The following is a 17,255-nucleotide window of genomic DNA, read 5'->3' as shown; positions in this document are numbered from 1 at the left end:
TTGATTTGATTTGATACATGGGCCCAATGTAGTACCCAAATAGGTAATGTCTATATGGGTTATGAATGGGAAAAAAACATGGAGCCCACTTTGATAAACCATATGGGTCAGACATGGGCAAACACAATCAGTCCCATATAGGCTGCCTACATGGGCCCAAGGTAGATCCCACATAGGTAATCTCTATATGGGTAATGAATAGGTAAATACATATGGGGCCCGCTTGGCCAAACCATATAGGTTAAATATGGGCAAACACAATCAGTCCCATATAGGCTGCCTTCATGGGCCCAAGGTAGATCCCACATAGGTAATCTCTATATGGGTTATGAATGTGAAAAACATATGGAACCCACTTTGATAAACCATATGTGTCAGACATGGGCAAACACAATCTGTCCCATATAGGGTGCCTACATGGGCCCAATGTAGATCCCACATAGGTAATCTCTATATGGGTTATGAATGGGAAAAACATATGGAACCCACGTTGATAAACAATATGGGTCAGACATGGGCAAACACAATCAGTCCCATATAGGCAGCCTACATGGGCCCAAGGTAGATCCCACATAGGTAATCTCTATATGGGTTATGAATGGGAAAAACATATGGGGCCCGATGGCCAAACAATATGGGTTATATATGTGCAAACACAATCAGTCCCATATAGGCTGCCTTCATGGGCCCAAGGTAGATCCCACATAGGTAATCTCTATATGGGTTATGAATGGGAAAAACATATGGAACCCACTTTGATAAACCATATGTGTCAGACATGGGCAAACACAATCAGTCCCATATAGGCTGCCTACATGGACCCAATGTAGTACCCACATAGGTAATCTCTATATGAGTAATGAATGTGTAAATACATATGGGGCCCGCTTGGCCAAACGAGATGGGTTATATATGGGCAAAAACAATCTGTCCCATATAGGCTGCCTACATGGGCCCAAGGTAGATCCCACAAAGGTAATCTCTATATGGGTTATGCATGGGAAACACATATGGAACCCACTTTGATAAACCATATGGGTCAGACATGGTCTTTGATATAATCAGACGCGGAAGTCGTCATTGTGTAAAATTCTATAGCAGTGAATGAGAGAATACATTAAATACTTTTTTTGTGTTCCCATTTGCTCAAATAGCAAATGAAAAACTCCATATTAGTGTTTTCACAACTTTCAAAAAGAGGGAAAAAAAGAGATTGGCAGTCAGAAGTCACTCCCACAGCGTTATATTATATTTTGCATAAAATTTCAAAAACATAGTTAAAGTATAGTGTTATAAATGTACCTTTAAAAAAAAAAAAAAAAATTTAAATATAAAAAAACTGCAGGATTTACGGTCCATGTACTTTTGCGTTCATTCATTATTCTATTTTGGAAGTGAAATGAAATTCTGGAAAAGGTGTCAGTTTGGTTTTCTGATTCATATGAAAAAGAGAAAAAAAAACAGAAATGGCTTTATTTTGCTTACATAATACATTGTAGTTATATAATGTTTAAAACTATAATACAAAATAACTAATAGTAATAAAACATTTATTTTGTATTTTTTGACTTTTTAATTTTCTGACACCTGTTTTGACCCGGAGTGGCTGAACTTGCGCGTACAGTGTACTCAATCGTTCTGAGAGCGTAGCCAAACTGCTTGAAGTGTTGTGAGCTTGCTACAATGGACCATTATATTGTCTTTAAAGAAAACAAAAGGGTCAATATGAGAGAGGATGATATGACGCAGGACAAAATTGGAAGAATTTTCCAGGTAATTTTAGATGTAAGACTGTTTAACATTGCTTTTTGCTAACATGCTCCAGCTACTGGTAGACGCTTCACTAGCCGAGCTAGCTTAGGTAACTTAACGTTATGCTAGCTCCTGAAGCTCCTGCTGATCTTACATAGCTAGGTTAATAGTTTTAAAATTGATTTTTTTACACACTGACACATTTACGATGGCTATTATGCCCGACTACATGCTAGCAAAACATAACATTTATTTTTTATTAACAACATAGGTATCAGCACAAAGCCTTTATTTAATGGATGAGTCGAACATAGCCATATTCCCATCATCGACGGGGAGCTTCAACACCTTTGAGCTAACACCACGTGCTCATTACGAAGTTAACGGAGAAGTTGCAACTGCAGATGCCAGCACAGCACCACCGCCGGCGCCTTCACCAACACCTCTCTTTTTCACGCCCAAGCGCTGCTGCTGGTTCACCTGCTGCCTCTGCACCTCCAAGAGCCGCGATGACTCGCTCTTTTCAGTGGTATGTTGAGTTTCATTTATTGTTTTAAATGAACTTGAAAACACTAGGCTACACATATTTTACTCCCAAGATGTCTCTCTTCTTTAGTATACTTTTTCAGTGAATATTTGCTAAATGTTATGAAGTTGTGCACAGAATAGACTATAGTTTGTCATATTGTATTTTTTTTTTCTCACTCTTTTGGATATATTCTAGATCTATATTCATTGCTGACTTGGTGAATGCCAAACTAAGAACAAGCAGAATGGTGGTGATCCGTTTCATGGAGAGTGAGGCCACTGTGCAGGGCATACTCAGCAAAGTCCAAGATGCCCTTGGCAGCTATGACCCGTTAATCCTCACAGACGCACAGGGGAACGAAATTCTTGATTCTGAGGGAACAAGAGGTACAGTCATTTTTTTTATTTGTTTTGAATTGCAATGTGTAGAGAACTAAACATTTATGCTCATGTTTTCTGTTCTTATCTACAGTGGAATCTGTTTAAATAACCCTTACATGTACATAGAACAAACTCAACAGGCTAAACAGGTTGCCACAACATGTGCACATTAAGGATCCAACTATATATCTCATCAAAATGGTTTGAATGTTTTTTTTTTTTTTGCTGAATCCTCTTACATAACTGCAGCTATAATTGGCTGGAACCCAATTCCTTAAAGTGGAGATCCAGGCCAGAGAGTTACTTCATTCAAATCTAATTAAAATTCAAGAAAAAACCCCCACAAAATCCCTACAAACTAATAATGAAAACACCTCCACAGAACCAGTGGAATAACGTCATACCATCCTTTAACCTTTTAAAAAGTATTTTAATTAAACAAAGTCATATTTCCACTTCCCCATGTTTTCTGTTATCTACAGTCCAATCTATTTAACTAACCCTACACACAGAATAAACTCAACATTGTGCACATTAAAGATCCAACTATAATTTGTATCAAATCAAAAGTTATCAAAATGGTATTAGTGTTTTTTTTTTCCCGCCTGAATCCTCATTTTATTATGTATAGCCTATATGCAAAGTCATTTTGCTACTTAAAATACATTGAGTGTAAAATCATCTATTTGAAAACAGGTTAATTCTGCCAACATTGTGTGAAAGTACCATAACAAAGTCTATTTTTTTAAATGAAGGCAGAAACAGTGGACATCAAGAATACTTGAAAGAAAAGAGTATGTAACAGACATATTCATGAATGATAGTCTACTATTCGGATTTTGTAAAGCATTTAACTAGTAACCATTTCCTCAGGCCGCATATTACCCAGTCCCAAGAGGAAACACGCTTTGTTTTAAGTGTAAACACTGCTGAAATCATTCTAAACACACTATTAGGTCAATTCTATTTTGTAGAAGGTACAACATTAATGGTCAACACCTCATTTGTATATTATGAATGTCCTGTTTCCTATTATTATTGAAAAGTACTAATGATTGTGCCCACCCCACAGGTTCCATCTATTGGAAGCAGAATGCCCGCAAAGTCCTTGCTGTAGCAGAGAACGAGTTTGTGGAATTGCAGAGTGGCAAACGAAGAAGATCAAGGTAGCTACCCTTAAATATTAAACAGAGTACTTCATTTAAATTACACAAAACAAATTATCTGACTATGTTAAGTCTTTTTTTTTTTAAGTCGAAAAGAGGATGAAACTGCAGGCCTGCAGGACATCTATGAAAAGATAGAAGAGGTGATACTTGCTGCCCAGAGTCTTCCGGAGGTGACCTTGACAATTAAAAGGCTTTCTGAGCTGGCCATCAGTGAAAGAGTGACATACATCTTGACAGAAGCACAGGCAGAGCACGTGCGAGCTGCTTTCAACTGTACTGTGTACAAGGGTATGCAGATATTTTACACTTATAAACTGCTCTATAAAACTGTCAACAAAACCTATAGTGGAGTTTGTTCATTTATCTCTCATGCCTATCTTGCAGGGCCAGTGAGTGAGCCAGTTATTTCCGCCTGCTGTAAAACCCTCCTAGGATGCAAGGTCTGCATTGACCAGTGGCTTCAAAATGCATCGCAGTGTGTGAAGTGTAGAGAGGAAAACTTCAGAGCCAATGTGATTGTTGTCACTGGTCTGTCTGAGGCATTGTTAGCCTTAAAGGATATCATAAAAGTGGATTAAGTGCTGCATCAGTGGATCTAAGTTTGAGTTACAGTGTTCAGTTAAACGTTGTTTTATTATAGTGCTACTTAAATGTTTACAGTAACAACCCTAGGACTGGGATAGTTACATACATAACCTTACTATGCTTGTCTTTTAGTTAAGTTAATAAGATAGATCACTGCATCTTTAAAAGGTGAAAGATTTTTGTTAACTGCGCTGTTGAACAGATCTGCCATGTCAGGGTAAGTTTCAGCAAAAAGACGTTCAACCGTAGCCTTCTCTTCTTCTGTTGAAAAGGGGTCTGTTCCAAATGACGACTCTCTTGTTAGGGTGCCTCCCAGTTCCTCAGCGTAAAGGTTGGCTGCTTCAGGTGCCGGAGGCAGTAAGACCTGTGAGAACTTTTTAGGGCACCCACTCCCTGCAAGTTGATTGGGGACACCTTTTCCTGTAATTGAATTGTTCAGATGAGTACAATACACCCAATAAAGAGTGTCTGGATCATATGTTCTTTTTAAATGGTTTTTAACATACCAGGGATTCTGTGTTCATTCCAGGCATCCACAAGTCTGTTCATACCAAGATGACAAAGTTGACCAGTCAAGTTAGACACACAGTATCTGCTGATGTTACAGTCCATGTCGAGAAGTTATTGGTCAGTCAGATTGATCAGAGCCTCCTTCAGTGGGTAATTGACCCTGTTGTTTACTTCAGGCCACATCCGCTCAACTTTATGATTCTAGTAAACAACAGACAACCACATATTTTAATGTGTGTAAGTGAACCATAGCTTCAGGGGGAAACTGTTTTGAAATGGTCAATATCAGATCTATTGGCTTCAGTAAGAAGATGAAGAGGCTAATAGAACTGCCAAAATCCAAACCACAAAAAGTGATATGGGTGAATGAATTAATATTGCTAAACATGACATATTTTAAGGTCTACTTACAACTCCAAATTTCTTACCTTTGTTGATGTGGTTTGGCAGTATGGTGGTTTGTCCTGATTGTGCCTATGAGGAGCAAGGATTTCCTGAATAAAAAGAGACAAGTAGAATTCCTTGCTGTGGTCGACTCTCACCTGGTCCCACATCCCGTGGTTGACAACAGCAGTCCTGGATTGCAGGTCACATATGGAAGACATTATAATTTAACAGAATTGAGGACTATGTGTCTTTGCCTATGCCACAAAATGGCACTTAAAAGGTAACAACAATACTATTTATGCTTTCAGATGAACAAACAGAATAAATTACTAATACAAATGTGTAGAGTAATAGAACCAAAACAAACCTATAGACTTCCTCATAAATGGTGAGGTTATTCTTCACTGGCATTGTTGCATGAGCCACGACTTTGCTACTGTACCCATCCACTGCAATAACATGGGTCACCCCAAACATTGCTAATTTTTCGTTTTGATCTAAATGGTGTTTATGACCCATATAGGCAGCATGGTAGGGCACTGGGTTAAAGTTCCGCAGACCCTGTAATGTGAAATGAAACAATTTTGACAAGATTAATTATTTGACAATTTCATAACTGCCACCCACTGTCATTTCACATGGCTAAAACATTTAGTTATGCATGTGCCATGGTTTTTAACCTGGGGGGAAAGGCCCCTCTGTGGGGTTGTAAAGCCACTTCAGGGGTCATGGATGTTGGGCTTCTGAGATTTTGCCTTTAATATTCAAAAGGCAAGGTAATTCTGTTCTTAAGTGACACTTGTGTTATGTCCTACATAGGTCACCTAATAAGGAGCACTGATACTCTGAATAGGCCTAAACAAGTTTAGGTTTAACCATGGGCGTCGGAAGCAAAAAAAAATGTGGGTGGGTCATCCTCCAAAAATGTTTTCTGAATGAGTGAGAGTAAAAATGAAACGAGCGCAAACACTCTTTGTAGTGCAAATAAAATAAAATAAAATTGGTTTATTACTTTATTACTCAAAGTAGTCCAGACATATCAGTCTACACATGCGTTTTATATTTAATATGAGGGAAATACACATGGATTACGGACGTGACAAAAAACATCTCTAACTTTTAGGTGGCAAAATATTTTTTGAATAATTCTCTGAATTACACTGCAAACCAAAAGTAGCCTAATACTGAACCGGATGAAGAAGGGTTCGCTCTCCACAGAACATAACATAATCTGTGTTCGCATTTATGAGGAAAAGCAATGTTACACACATGACAGTTCTCCGTGACGGACGCAACGCGCTCTGAAGCGGCACTAAAGTGCTTTAAAACTTTCACAGAGACCTCAAACAGAAAGTACAAAGCCTTGCTTTAAAGTAAATTTCGTTTTGTATTAATTTTAATCAATGTTTCATCAACCAATTACCTGGATTTAATAAATAAGAAGCGTGAACTGGAGCTGGTCTCATAAATGAACCGAAACCAAGGTAGCCTACTTGCCTGCCTCATGCACAAGAACACATGATATATATATATATATATATATATATATATATATATATATATATATAGGCTATATATAGAAAGCTTTTAAACAGAACAATTAAAAACGAAAGAAAACAGACTGCTCTCTGCTTATGTATCCATATGAAATGTGCATTTCTCTCTGGCGCGTTCACTAGGCCTACTAAGATCGCAGTCAGCATTGTCAACTTCATCTTTGCAGCCGACACACACACACAAAAAAACACTTGTTTATTAATAAACAATTAAAATGTATCATTGCTATATTTGACATTCATAATCATTACTTTTGCCGGTCCTTTGTGACAGCTTTTATGTGCTTTATTGGCAGCGCCAATATGCTACATGAACGCGTCACCACCGCATCACCACACTCCCAGAAGAATCGAGGTTTGTATCGAATTGTGCGTCAAAAATCGTGATACGAAACGAATCGTGGGTTTGGTGTATCCTTTCTCAGCCCTATCAAATAACGGGCCGCATTTTCTGGCGGTAACGGCGTTATTAAGATGGGAAGAGTAGGTAATCAATACGATCACTGCAAGTAACTGAAAAGTGAGCAGACATGCGCTGAATTAGAGACATAAAGGTGAGTGGGTCCAATATCACTGGTCTCAAAAAGTGGGTGGGTCTTGTCCAACACATACAATGGTTCCGACGCCCATGGGTTTAACGGAGGACAACTTGAGGTAACGCTTTATTTTAGGACCCGCAAACAACTGCGTAAGTAAACCGAAATTACGGTGTACGTTTCTGTAATTATAGCGTACTTCCGTGTAGGTATAGGGGAACAATATGTTAAGTTTGGGGTAATAAAGGGGTAACAAGCAGATAGTATACAACCTGCAAATAACTTCGTAAGTAAACTGAAATTACGGTGTATGCGTTTCTGTAAATATAGTGTACGAAGTTATTTACAGGTTGTATATCTGCTTGTTACCCTTTATTACCCAAAACTTAACATATTGTTCCCTTATACCTACACGGAATTAGGCTACGCTATAATTATACAGAAACGTACACCGTAATTTCGGTTTACTTACGCAGTTGTTTGCGGGTCGTAAAATAAAGTGTTACCCAACTTGATAAAGTTTGTTAGCCTCAGTTTGATGCTTCATTGTTTCTAAAATTATTTCAGAAAATATTCAAATTAGAGAGTTGGGTATAGCCTAAATTAGGCTACCCTGCATCTCGCTTCATGGTAGGGTCTTTCAATTCCACGTAGAATTCGTCCAATACGATTCTCCGCAGCAAAAACTCCTTTAGTCGCCAGGTAGCCAGTCATCAATTTTCTGCCGAAGGTCGGTCCAGTCTACAGAAGATGAACTAAGTTAAGAAGCCTGTCAACATAAAAGACAACTTGGTTTATCCTGTGACAACTGCTTACCTCGGCAACTGCAGTCGACACATCTACTTCCAACTGTGCATCAGATTTTCCCCGCTTGAGTTTGTGACCATCACAAAATCTTCGCACACTCATCACAGAGCATCCACGTCCCACGCCAATATCTGTAAGGTGCTGTGAAATGTCAGCATGAGTCGCATGCCTTCTCAACATATCACTAATTATATCAGCGTATGCCTCAAGGGAAGCCATGCTAGTCAATCACCTCGTCAGTTTATTCAAAATGATTAATCCCGCCAGGTCATATAGTTCTTCCAGGTCAACAGCATCACCAGGTGGCCCATCCTTAGAAATTGATTTGAATGAGGTTCTCTCATTTTTGCATTTTCCTTTTTTATATGAATCCAAATTAATATTCATTTGATACATAGACACAAGAAAGGGGTTAATATTTATTTTTTTAAATCCTAAATTATATTAAAAAAATCAAATGTTCATTCAATTAGTGACTACAGATTTTAGGAAAATCAAATACCACTTGTTTTTTGTTTTTCATTTCACTTCCAAAAATAGAATAACGAATGAACGCAAAAGTACACGGACCATTTACGATGCTGATGACTGTTAAAACGCGTCATCACAGTCTTTGAAATTTGTATTTGTGTTCTGTAGCATTCAATACAAATTAAATAATAATTTAAACATTTAAAAAGTCAGTAATTCTGCTGTTTGCCAAAGGTAATATATTGTACATTTTGTAAAAGAAATGTGTTCAGCATGTGTCATAGCAAAAAAAAAAAAAAAAAGGACATGCCTATTGCGCCAATTGCGCCTTTTTGCGAGCTGTTGGCGGTCTAGAAGGAGTGAGCTCACTGCTACGGTTACATCTGCGGTGAGTTGCGTACATCTTTCATTATATGATGATGTGGTTAATGTGTTTAAATAAACTCTGTATATAATTCCATAACAGAATAAATTTAGAGAAGTTCCTTTAGCTGTAAGAGGGGGAAGTGGTCAATTTGCTAATTAACTTTATTCGATATTGGAATTCGTGAAATGTACAATAAAAAAATACACATTAATAAGTCATGAAGTCATCTCATGGGGCATAGAAACGTTCAGGTCAAATAGTTCAAAGTTTAAACACAAAACGTTTGTTTATCAGCAGAATATTTTTTTATCATTCTAAACTTTTTCAGATTAAATTCGATGCCCCTTTGTCTGTTTTTTGCCGCACATTTTTTTATTTTAATGTGCATTATTTAGACAGGTATTTTTTAATATTCTATGTAGGCTACAAGCTGTTTAACCAAAGATATCCACTATAAGGGGATCATACTATGGAACGCCAGGCAGCTCAAATATACGCAAATTTTAACACGTAGACAACTCGTAGACAACACGTCAACAACACGTTGTTTGCACGTTGTTAACGTGTTGTCTACGCGTTGTCTACGTGTTAACTTTACACGCGTTGTTTACGTGTTGTTTACGTGTTGTCAACGTGTTAACTTTTCACGCGTTGTTTACGTGTTGTTTACGTGTTGTCAACGTGTTAACAACGTGTTGTTAACGCGTTGACAACGCGTTAACAACACGTAGACAACGTGTTGATTTCATGTGATTCTAAGCCATTTGGCCACTTGTCCAGTTTGAAGGGGTGAGTGTTGCACTTTTCCATTGGCTGCTGAGTTGTAGGGTTAAACCATTTCTGTAAGCCTGGGGGGTTTGCCTGCCACTATTTAACATACTAAGATCCTCTAATTTCTTGGTCCTTTTCTTCCTTTTGTGTGTAGCCTATACAAATGTAATATTAGGATTGCCGTTTTAGGACTTAAAATAAATTATTATTATTATTTTCATCAAGATAAATTGCCCCCTTTTGCTCCTTTACTGCCTATTTTGGTAAACAAACACATTAGATGGAATTCATGCTTTTTACACCATTCATCAACTTTAGTTTTATATCTTAAAAAACATTAAAACATTGTGCGGGGAAAAACTAACAGCAGTGGTACTCATTTAATGTTGCTGTAAGATACAGACCATTGTAATAAATACTGTATATGTCTTTGGAAAACAACATGAACCTTTTTCAACATTTTAATTTAATGTAGGGCTTTGACCAGCAGAGGGCACATTGTGACTAATTATGGGGCTTGTTAAAACCTAAACGGACCTCTTTTTGTTTAGATATTAAGCACTCAGACATATGTACACAGGTGATATTACCCATTTTGATGAAATGTACAGCCTTCCAAAGACTGTCGGGATTAGAATGAAAGTTTGTAATTAGGTCAGATAGTAACTGATTTGACTTTCCTGACAGCAGATGTACACTACTGTGCCAAACTCCTAGGTCATGCTTATAATTCTTATTAAAGCCTAAAACCTGAGAAGTAAGTGTTTAGCCAGTTACAGCCTATTTATACATAATACATTATATATATTAATGTGGTTCAACAGTTTTAATTGTGCCCAATATTGTGCAAATGGTCTGATAGCCCTTGTTAAATATCAGCAGACTTCTCATCTAATTTTTTGGCAATTAAATCATGAGTCTGGCTATCCATAGCTGTTTTCACACTGCATTATTTTCTGGGAGTATTGTCTCGTTATATGAAAGGTACAGAGCGTGAAAGGGGGGTCTGATTTGATCCACCTTTAGGCCAGGAACATGGGTAGTAACAGAGATTTATTATTTATTGTTTTGGATCGTCCCCAGCTAAAGCGGTTGAGTTTTGCAGAAAGCTTTTGCAGCTTAAACTGGTTCTCAATGCTGATAAGACCAAGCTGATGCTGTTTAGTAATACTAAGAAGGTTTCTAAAGTTCCTCCTTCTGTGTTCACTTTCACTGTCATAGAGGTGGTTCATCTTTATAAGTACCTTGGCATTTGGCTTGATGATGCTCTCACTTTTAAACCTCATATAGACAACCTTGTGAAGAAACTCAAACATAAACTGTCATTTTTCTTTCAAAATAAATTTTGTTTTTCTTTTAAAGCAAAAAAGCAGCTAGTCACTGCAACATTTTTATCTGTCTTAGATTATGGTGACCTGGTGTATAGGACCGCTTCAGCACAATGTCTGCATAAGATTGACACTGTTTATCATGCGTCTCTGAGATTTATTACGAATTGTAAATATTTGACCCATCATTGTGAATTATATTCCAGAGTGGGATGGCCATCGTTGTCCAACAGGAGATCAGGGCATTGGCATATTTTTATCTATAAGGCCATGCTTGGTCTGTTGCCATCCTACATCAGTAGTTTAATCACATGGAGAAGTGTTGGTTCTTATTCATTGCGATCAAATGATCACTTGCTGCTCTTTGTTCCATTTGCCCAAACAGAACTGGGGAAAAGGACTTTTGTCTACTCCGCTCCTTCTGCATGGAACTTTTTGCAAAAAGACTTGAAATTATCTGAACTCATTTCCTTAAATGCTTTTAAGTCCAGATTGAGAGAACCTGAAATGACCTGTTTAAATTGTAAATGTTTTTAATTATTTGTGTTGTATAACCTTTATAAATGTAATTGATTGTGTTTTTGCTGCCTCTTGGCCAGGACTCCCTTGAAAAAGAGTTTTTTAACCTCAATGGGACTTTCCTGGTTAAATAAAGGTTAAATAAAAAAATAAAAAGAGATGGAACAATGTCTCTGTGAAAAGCCACAGCCGGCATGCTGGTGTTGTGTCTGTTGTGTCTTTTTCTGTCACACCGCTGGGTCCAGAGAATCGCATCACTATGTGAAGCATGGTTATGCTGCAAGCTTTTGTTTAGTATGAATACTGGGGGAATGAAAAATCCAGTGCATCAAGTCTTATGTATTTTGAAGCTTATATTAGTGAGAACCTGTAAGACAGAAACTATGCCGTGTATTAAGCATGTTGAAAGTAAATCCATCTTGAATTGTCTCCAAGCCTGAATGCCTTGACAACAGCCATCAAATCTATACACTATATCAGTCATAAATAACTATATAAATACAAAATAAAAGTTTAAATTGCACTTTAATAAATCAATCCATGTCTTTTCATAGTTTTATTTTTTAGTCATTCTGTTTTATTTTCAGAGACAGAAATAAAGCAGGACGACCACTGCTCCACCCGGCTTAATTTTTGCTAAGGTGCTGGAAGCATCAATGAGTCCAAACTGATAAAAGAGATATCAGCACACTTAAATCTATGCAGTGTATCAGTTTGTTAAGCTTTCGGTCTAACAGACCTTCATCAGAGCATACATAACTCAACACTGGATAGACAGGCAGAAATAACCAATCACATTCCAGTCACTGGCAGTGGCATCACATCTGTGCACGCCAATAGACTGTAAGTCTATGTGCAAACCCCGATGACATACGCTCCACTTCCTGGGAATTGAGGTTTTGAGTACTGAATCGCATACTGTGATGCATGCCATTAGAAGCCTTATTTGCCCATGATAATAGTACAATACAATCTAATCACAAATTAAATGGGGATTTGAGAGGGATCAGGCTTGAGCCATCAGAAGTCCCCAGATCTATAAGAAAAAAGCATCTCAGAACAAAGGGCTAATGGAGAGTTATCAGGTGAGGGGCACCACAAACCATAGACCCTAAACTGTACATGAGAGATGAAGAAAAGAAACATCTTGGATTACAGCACAACACATATCACAATCCACATTGAGGATCTTCTCTTGTTGTTTGGCACTGGGCACAATTGCCAGATGGATTATTCCCATCTTTTAGAGGAGCTAAAATATTCTGTTTAAAATATTCTGCCTTAATGTTAGCCCTGCACCAGCTTGTTGCATAAGTTAGGACCTCTTCTATAAACAAAGAGGGGAGGATCCTTAAAATGCTGGGTATGCTAATGCTTATGCCGGATCAGAGGCCAAAATAGGCCAGTGTTTAAGAATAGTGTTCTGACAGAGTAACTTTTACCCTATTTGACACTTTTTTGTAAAAGATCAAACTAGAATTTAAATGCACCTTGGTAAGCCTCATCAATACACTGTAAAGAGTAGGCTCTGTCCCGAAAGCTTTATTTTTCATTGCAGCAGCTTTATCAATTAGTTCCTCATTAGAATGACATCTGAGCTCTTGGGTAAACCATATTCCAGAGCTCGTTGAGCACTGCTGGCTAGGCAGATTGTAGTCTTATCTGTTTATTTTTGATATAAGGCTGCCACTGCATAATTCAATCCACATATCCAAAAAAGACATACGATTATGATCATATTCAACCGAGAACCTAAGGTCAGGAGGTGTCTATTAGTGTTAAAAACCTAACTGTGTAAAATAGTTATTCTATGAAACGGCTGCCATTTTTGTCCGCAACGATTGATGAGATGCATAAGGCACAAAAAATGTCCCAAAGTGTGTTTCCAAAGCTTAAAGTTATTAAATGAAGTGTTCTTGTTAACATGATATATGATAAAAATACTATTCTTAAAGAGTAACATACTATTTTTAATCATTTTTCATTAGTACATCGCCAATTTCACATGTCTGTGTTGACCAACATGACACTTGCATCTAAAATATCACCAAATAAGTTATAAATTTTTTTCAAACATTTATTATTTTCAGGATTTTATGTATGTCCCTGTATATATAAATCCCCTTAACGCCTGAAATTATATAGCTGTATATAAAAAAATATTTTATGTGTGTTTTTGCCTTTAAGTAGATGGTAAATAATGTTGAGATTATCAATTTCACTTTTGCACAACAAATAAATCGAAATTTTGGTATGTTGCAAATTTGCAACAGCGGGCATAATGGTCAATAATAAGATAACAAAAAACACAGTAAAATAACAGTGAAAAAACAATGTTTTATTTATTCACCCTTTTTTTTTTACTTATTTATATAAATCTGCAACAACAGGTATTTAATAATAAGAATTATGACCACTTTCATGTCACCAACACAATATACACAAACGTTACTGTTAAGGCTATAGGAAACATTGCATTAATTTGAATTGTAGATTGATTTGAATTGTAAATTAAGTTTTCAAATGTATGTTGCTGAACCTGAAAGAATGAGAGGGAATGCACAGAAGCAGTTCTTTGTACTATAACAATGTAACATAACAATGCTACTCCACTCTTTAATTATTTAAGGAGCAGAGGCCGTGAAACACCTCTTGGGTAGCCCCAGGGTTAACCTCCACACACATGCACGCACGCACGCACACACACATGCACACAAACACACACGTATTCACACACACGTGGACACACATGCATGCATGCATACATACACACACTCGGGCATGCACGCACGCACAACAATGTAACAATGTTTTTCTCACTCATGGAATGCACAGAAGCAGTTTTTGTTCTTGTTTAGGCACAAGTGAACATCACATTTTGTACACTTGAAGCTAGTGTGGCCCGTGCACTTAGGGAATTTGCAGCGTTGCCGCACACTGTCGATTTGCGGCCAGTGACCCACACCATCAGCACGGACATCTTGTGTGGGAATAGCCTTAGTTGGTCCCCTGCGCTTCTTCTTGAACTCTCGCTCCACGTCAGACGAACGCCGCCCCCTCTTTTTGGCGGACAGATCTTTGCCTTGCATGCAGAGGGCCTGTGCAATGGAAAGCTTGAAAGCCAGCAAGTCCTTCTGCTTCTTCCGTGGAACATTCATACTGTCACAATTACGCCGATAGAGCAACCAGCCGTTGACAACCACCATGTCCACGAAGTGAAAGAAGAATCGGTGGTAATACTTCTTAGACCTGATGTGGATGCGGTAGTAGGCGATTAGGGCATCAAGTGCATCAACACCACCCATGAACTTATTATAGAGGGTGATGATGCTAGGACATTCCACAGACACTTTCCTCCTTTGCTTTCTGTCCCACCTCTCTATGAAGGAAACAGGCTGGGCACTTGCAAAAGTGCTGGCAACAATCACCCCTCTGTTGTCAAACCATTTGACAGCCCTAACCTCCACACGGTCAACACGGTCAACAACAGCCTGTTGCTCCTCAAATGTCCCTCTTCCCTTCTTTTTGAGCTTTTTGTCTTCGCTGAAACTGCAGCATGGCAGGCGATTTTGCTGCACAGTGCCAAGGGCTGGTATCCCCCTTTTTGCAAGAGCTACAAACAAATCTAGCAAGGAAAACCAATTATCAAAAAACAGCAGGTGGTTGACAGAGCCTTCAATAACTTGTGCAAGTTTTAGCACGAAGTTCCCGCTTGACCCTATGTCTTGTGAACCTGGTGGAGGATCAGATTTCCCTGCATAAACATCAAATGAGTGCACCAGGCCTTTTGTGTCACACAAAACAAAGATTTTGTATCCCCATTTGTACGGTTTTTTGGGGATGTACTGTTTTAGAACAGATCTGCCTTTGAATGGCACCATTTGTTCGTCAATCGATAGCATCTGATCTTGAGGCAGAGCTTGGAATTTTGAGAGCAGGGAATCAATTAGTGGCCTAATTTTGAACAGCCTGTCACTGTTGTTGGGTGCCGAGTTATCATTCAAATGAAGGAAATGTTTAATTTCTTCCCACCTGCCGCGGGGCATCACATCAGCCACCTGCTCTACACGAAATGCATTAGACCAGTATATCCTAGAGTGAGGTAAGCGGATAACACTCATGTACAAAACAGTTCCAATGAACTGCTCCAATTCTTTCTGATCTAATTTCAAGGCACGGTTTGGATTTTCTTGTGTGCTGTACAGATTGCTCTGATTGACAATAAGATCCAAAAGTTCAGTGTCAAAAAACTGTCTGAAATAATCAACAGGCTGTTTGATTGTGTCACTGTCTGGCAGAGCACCTTCCCACACTGGCACTTTTTTTGTAGAGCTCTGAGTCTGTTTCACTGTCTTCCACACCACTTTGTCTTTGTTTTGTCTCTTTTGTGTCTTTCTTGCAGCTTGGGCACTGGTGTTATTAACCTCCTCATCACTGCTACTCCTGTTGCTCTCTTCATCCCCTGGCTCGGGAACACATTCGCCATCACTGCCCGCATCCTGGTATTGAACCTCCTCCTCACTGCTGCTGCTCCTCCTCCTCACACCTGCAGGGGTCCAAATTAACTTTAGAAATGTGAAAATCTATGGATAATCTATGGATAAACTGGCGAAATTCACTAGCCATTCAATAGGAAATCAGCATTTTCAGTCTAAAATCTAGTACCAGCCAACATAAAAATTAACCAGCATTTGGCTGGTGCTTGTGCTAATTTTGACTCCTGATTCACCTGGCTTGACAACATTTTCCTCATCACTGCTGCTCCTGTCGCTCTCACTGCAGCTCTCTTCATCACCTGGCTTGGGAACATATTCCTCATCGCTGCCTGCACTATCACTGAGACAACTATCCTCACTTTCCTCTGGGGGAGCTCTGACATGAGGTTGCGCATTTACGCGCTTGCCGTAAAACACGGAAGGTTTCATTCGGATCTGCATAAAAATAAATAGCTTTTGTATTCATATCCCAGCATGGTGTATCCCAGCATGGTGTCTGTATACAGACTATTGAAAATAACTAAGCAAAATACAAAGGATTACCTAGATAAGCTGTCACGAAAAGAGTTTTTCTATATAGCGCTGGTTAGCGGTCAGCATTAGGCTTATGGTCTACTGTCGCTAATATGCTACAAAGCTAAATATTACAATAACTTCAAAAATACTTGTCACACATATTTCACCTCATTACGTCAAATGTATAAGCACACAATAAGCAGGTGAGTATTTTTTATCTTAGCACAACTTACCTTATATACACCTCAGGATCAAACTTTCCCGACTCATATCCATAACTTCGCGACCGGAGTAATTCTCGTGCGTAAACAGGAAATAAGTCCGTCACTTTGCGGTCCAACTAGAAACAAGTGCTTGTCGTAGGTTCCTAGGTCCGTAGCGAATATGCACTCACCGGCATTGGGGGAATGCAGACGTTATCTCGGCTGGTTGATTGAGTCAAACGGTTTGTCGCATATTTATGACAGTGGGCGTTAAGGGGATAAGATATATTTATTTAAAATAAATATTATTTTTTGGTAAATATTTTATGATTTGTTTGCGTCCCTCAGTTTGACTTACCACCCGTCACACTAA

The 17,255-nt window shown here is 38.5% G+C and overlaps 2 protein-coding genes across 3 annotated transcripts in view; both read right to left on the bottom strand.

Annotated features, from left to right (window-relative positions):
• Positions 1-17,255, bottom strand: part of LOC127648401 (histone H2A-like) — a 374,379-nt gene that overhangs the window by 40,717 nt on the left and 316,407 nt on the right. The window lies entirely within an intron of this gene.
• LOC127619237 (piggyBac transposable element-derived protein 2-like) lies at positions 14,484-16,592 on the bottom strand. Its single transcript, XM_052092107.1, has 2 exons — positions 16,397-16,592; positions 14,484-16,213 (listed from the first exon to the last, which is right to left on the bottom strand). Exons 1-2 carry the CDS (start codon positions 16,590-16,592, stop codon positions 14,484-14,486), a joined length of 1,926 nt encoding a protein of 641 aa, XP_051948067.1.

Source organism: Xyrauchen texanus, chromosome 1 (assembly GCF_025860055.1).
Source record: "Xyrauchen texanus isolate HMW12.3.18 chromosome 1, RBS_HiC_50CHRs, whole genome shotgun sequence".
NCBI classification, from domain to species: Eukaryota; Metazoa; Chordata; class Actinopteri; order Cypriniformes; family Catostomidae; genus Xyrauchen; species Xyrauchen texanus.
Note: the sequence above shows the minus strand (reverse complement) of the source record. Positions and strands in the feature narration are given on the sequence as shown.

Coding starts and splice junctions, on each gene's coding strand:
- LOC127619237 (XM_052092107.1), bottom strand. CDS start 16,592: ATGAAACCTTCCGTGTTTTACGGCAAGCGCGTAAATGCGCAACCTCAT. Junction 16,214..16,396: donor GGAAAATGTTGTCAAGCCAG/GTGAATCAGGAG, acceptor GGACCCCTGCAG/GTGTGAGGAGGAGGAGCAGC.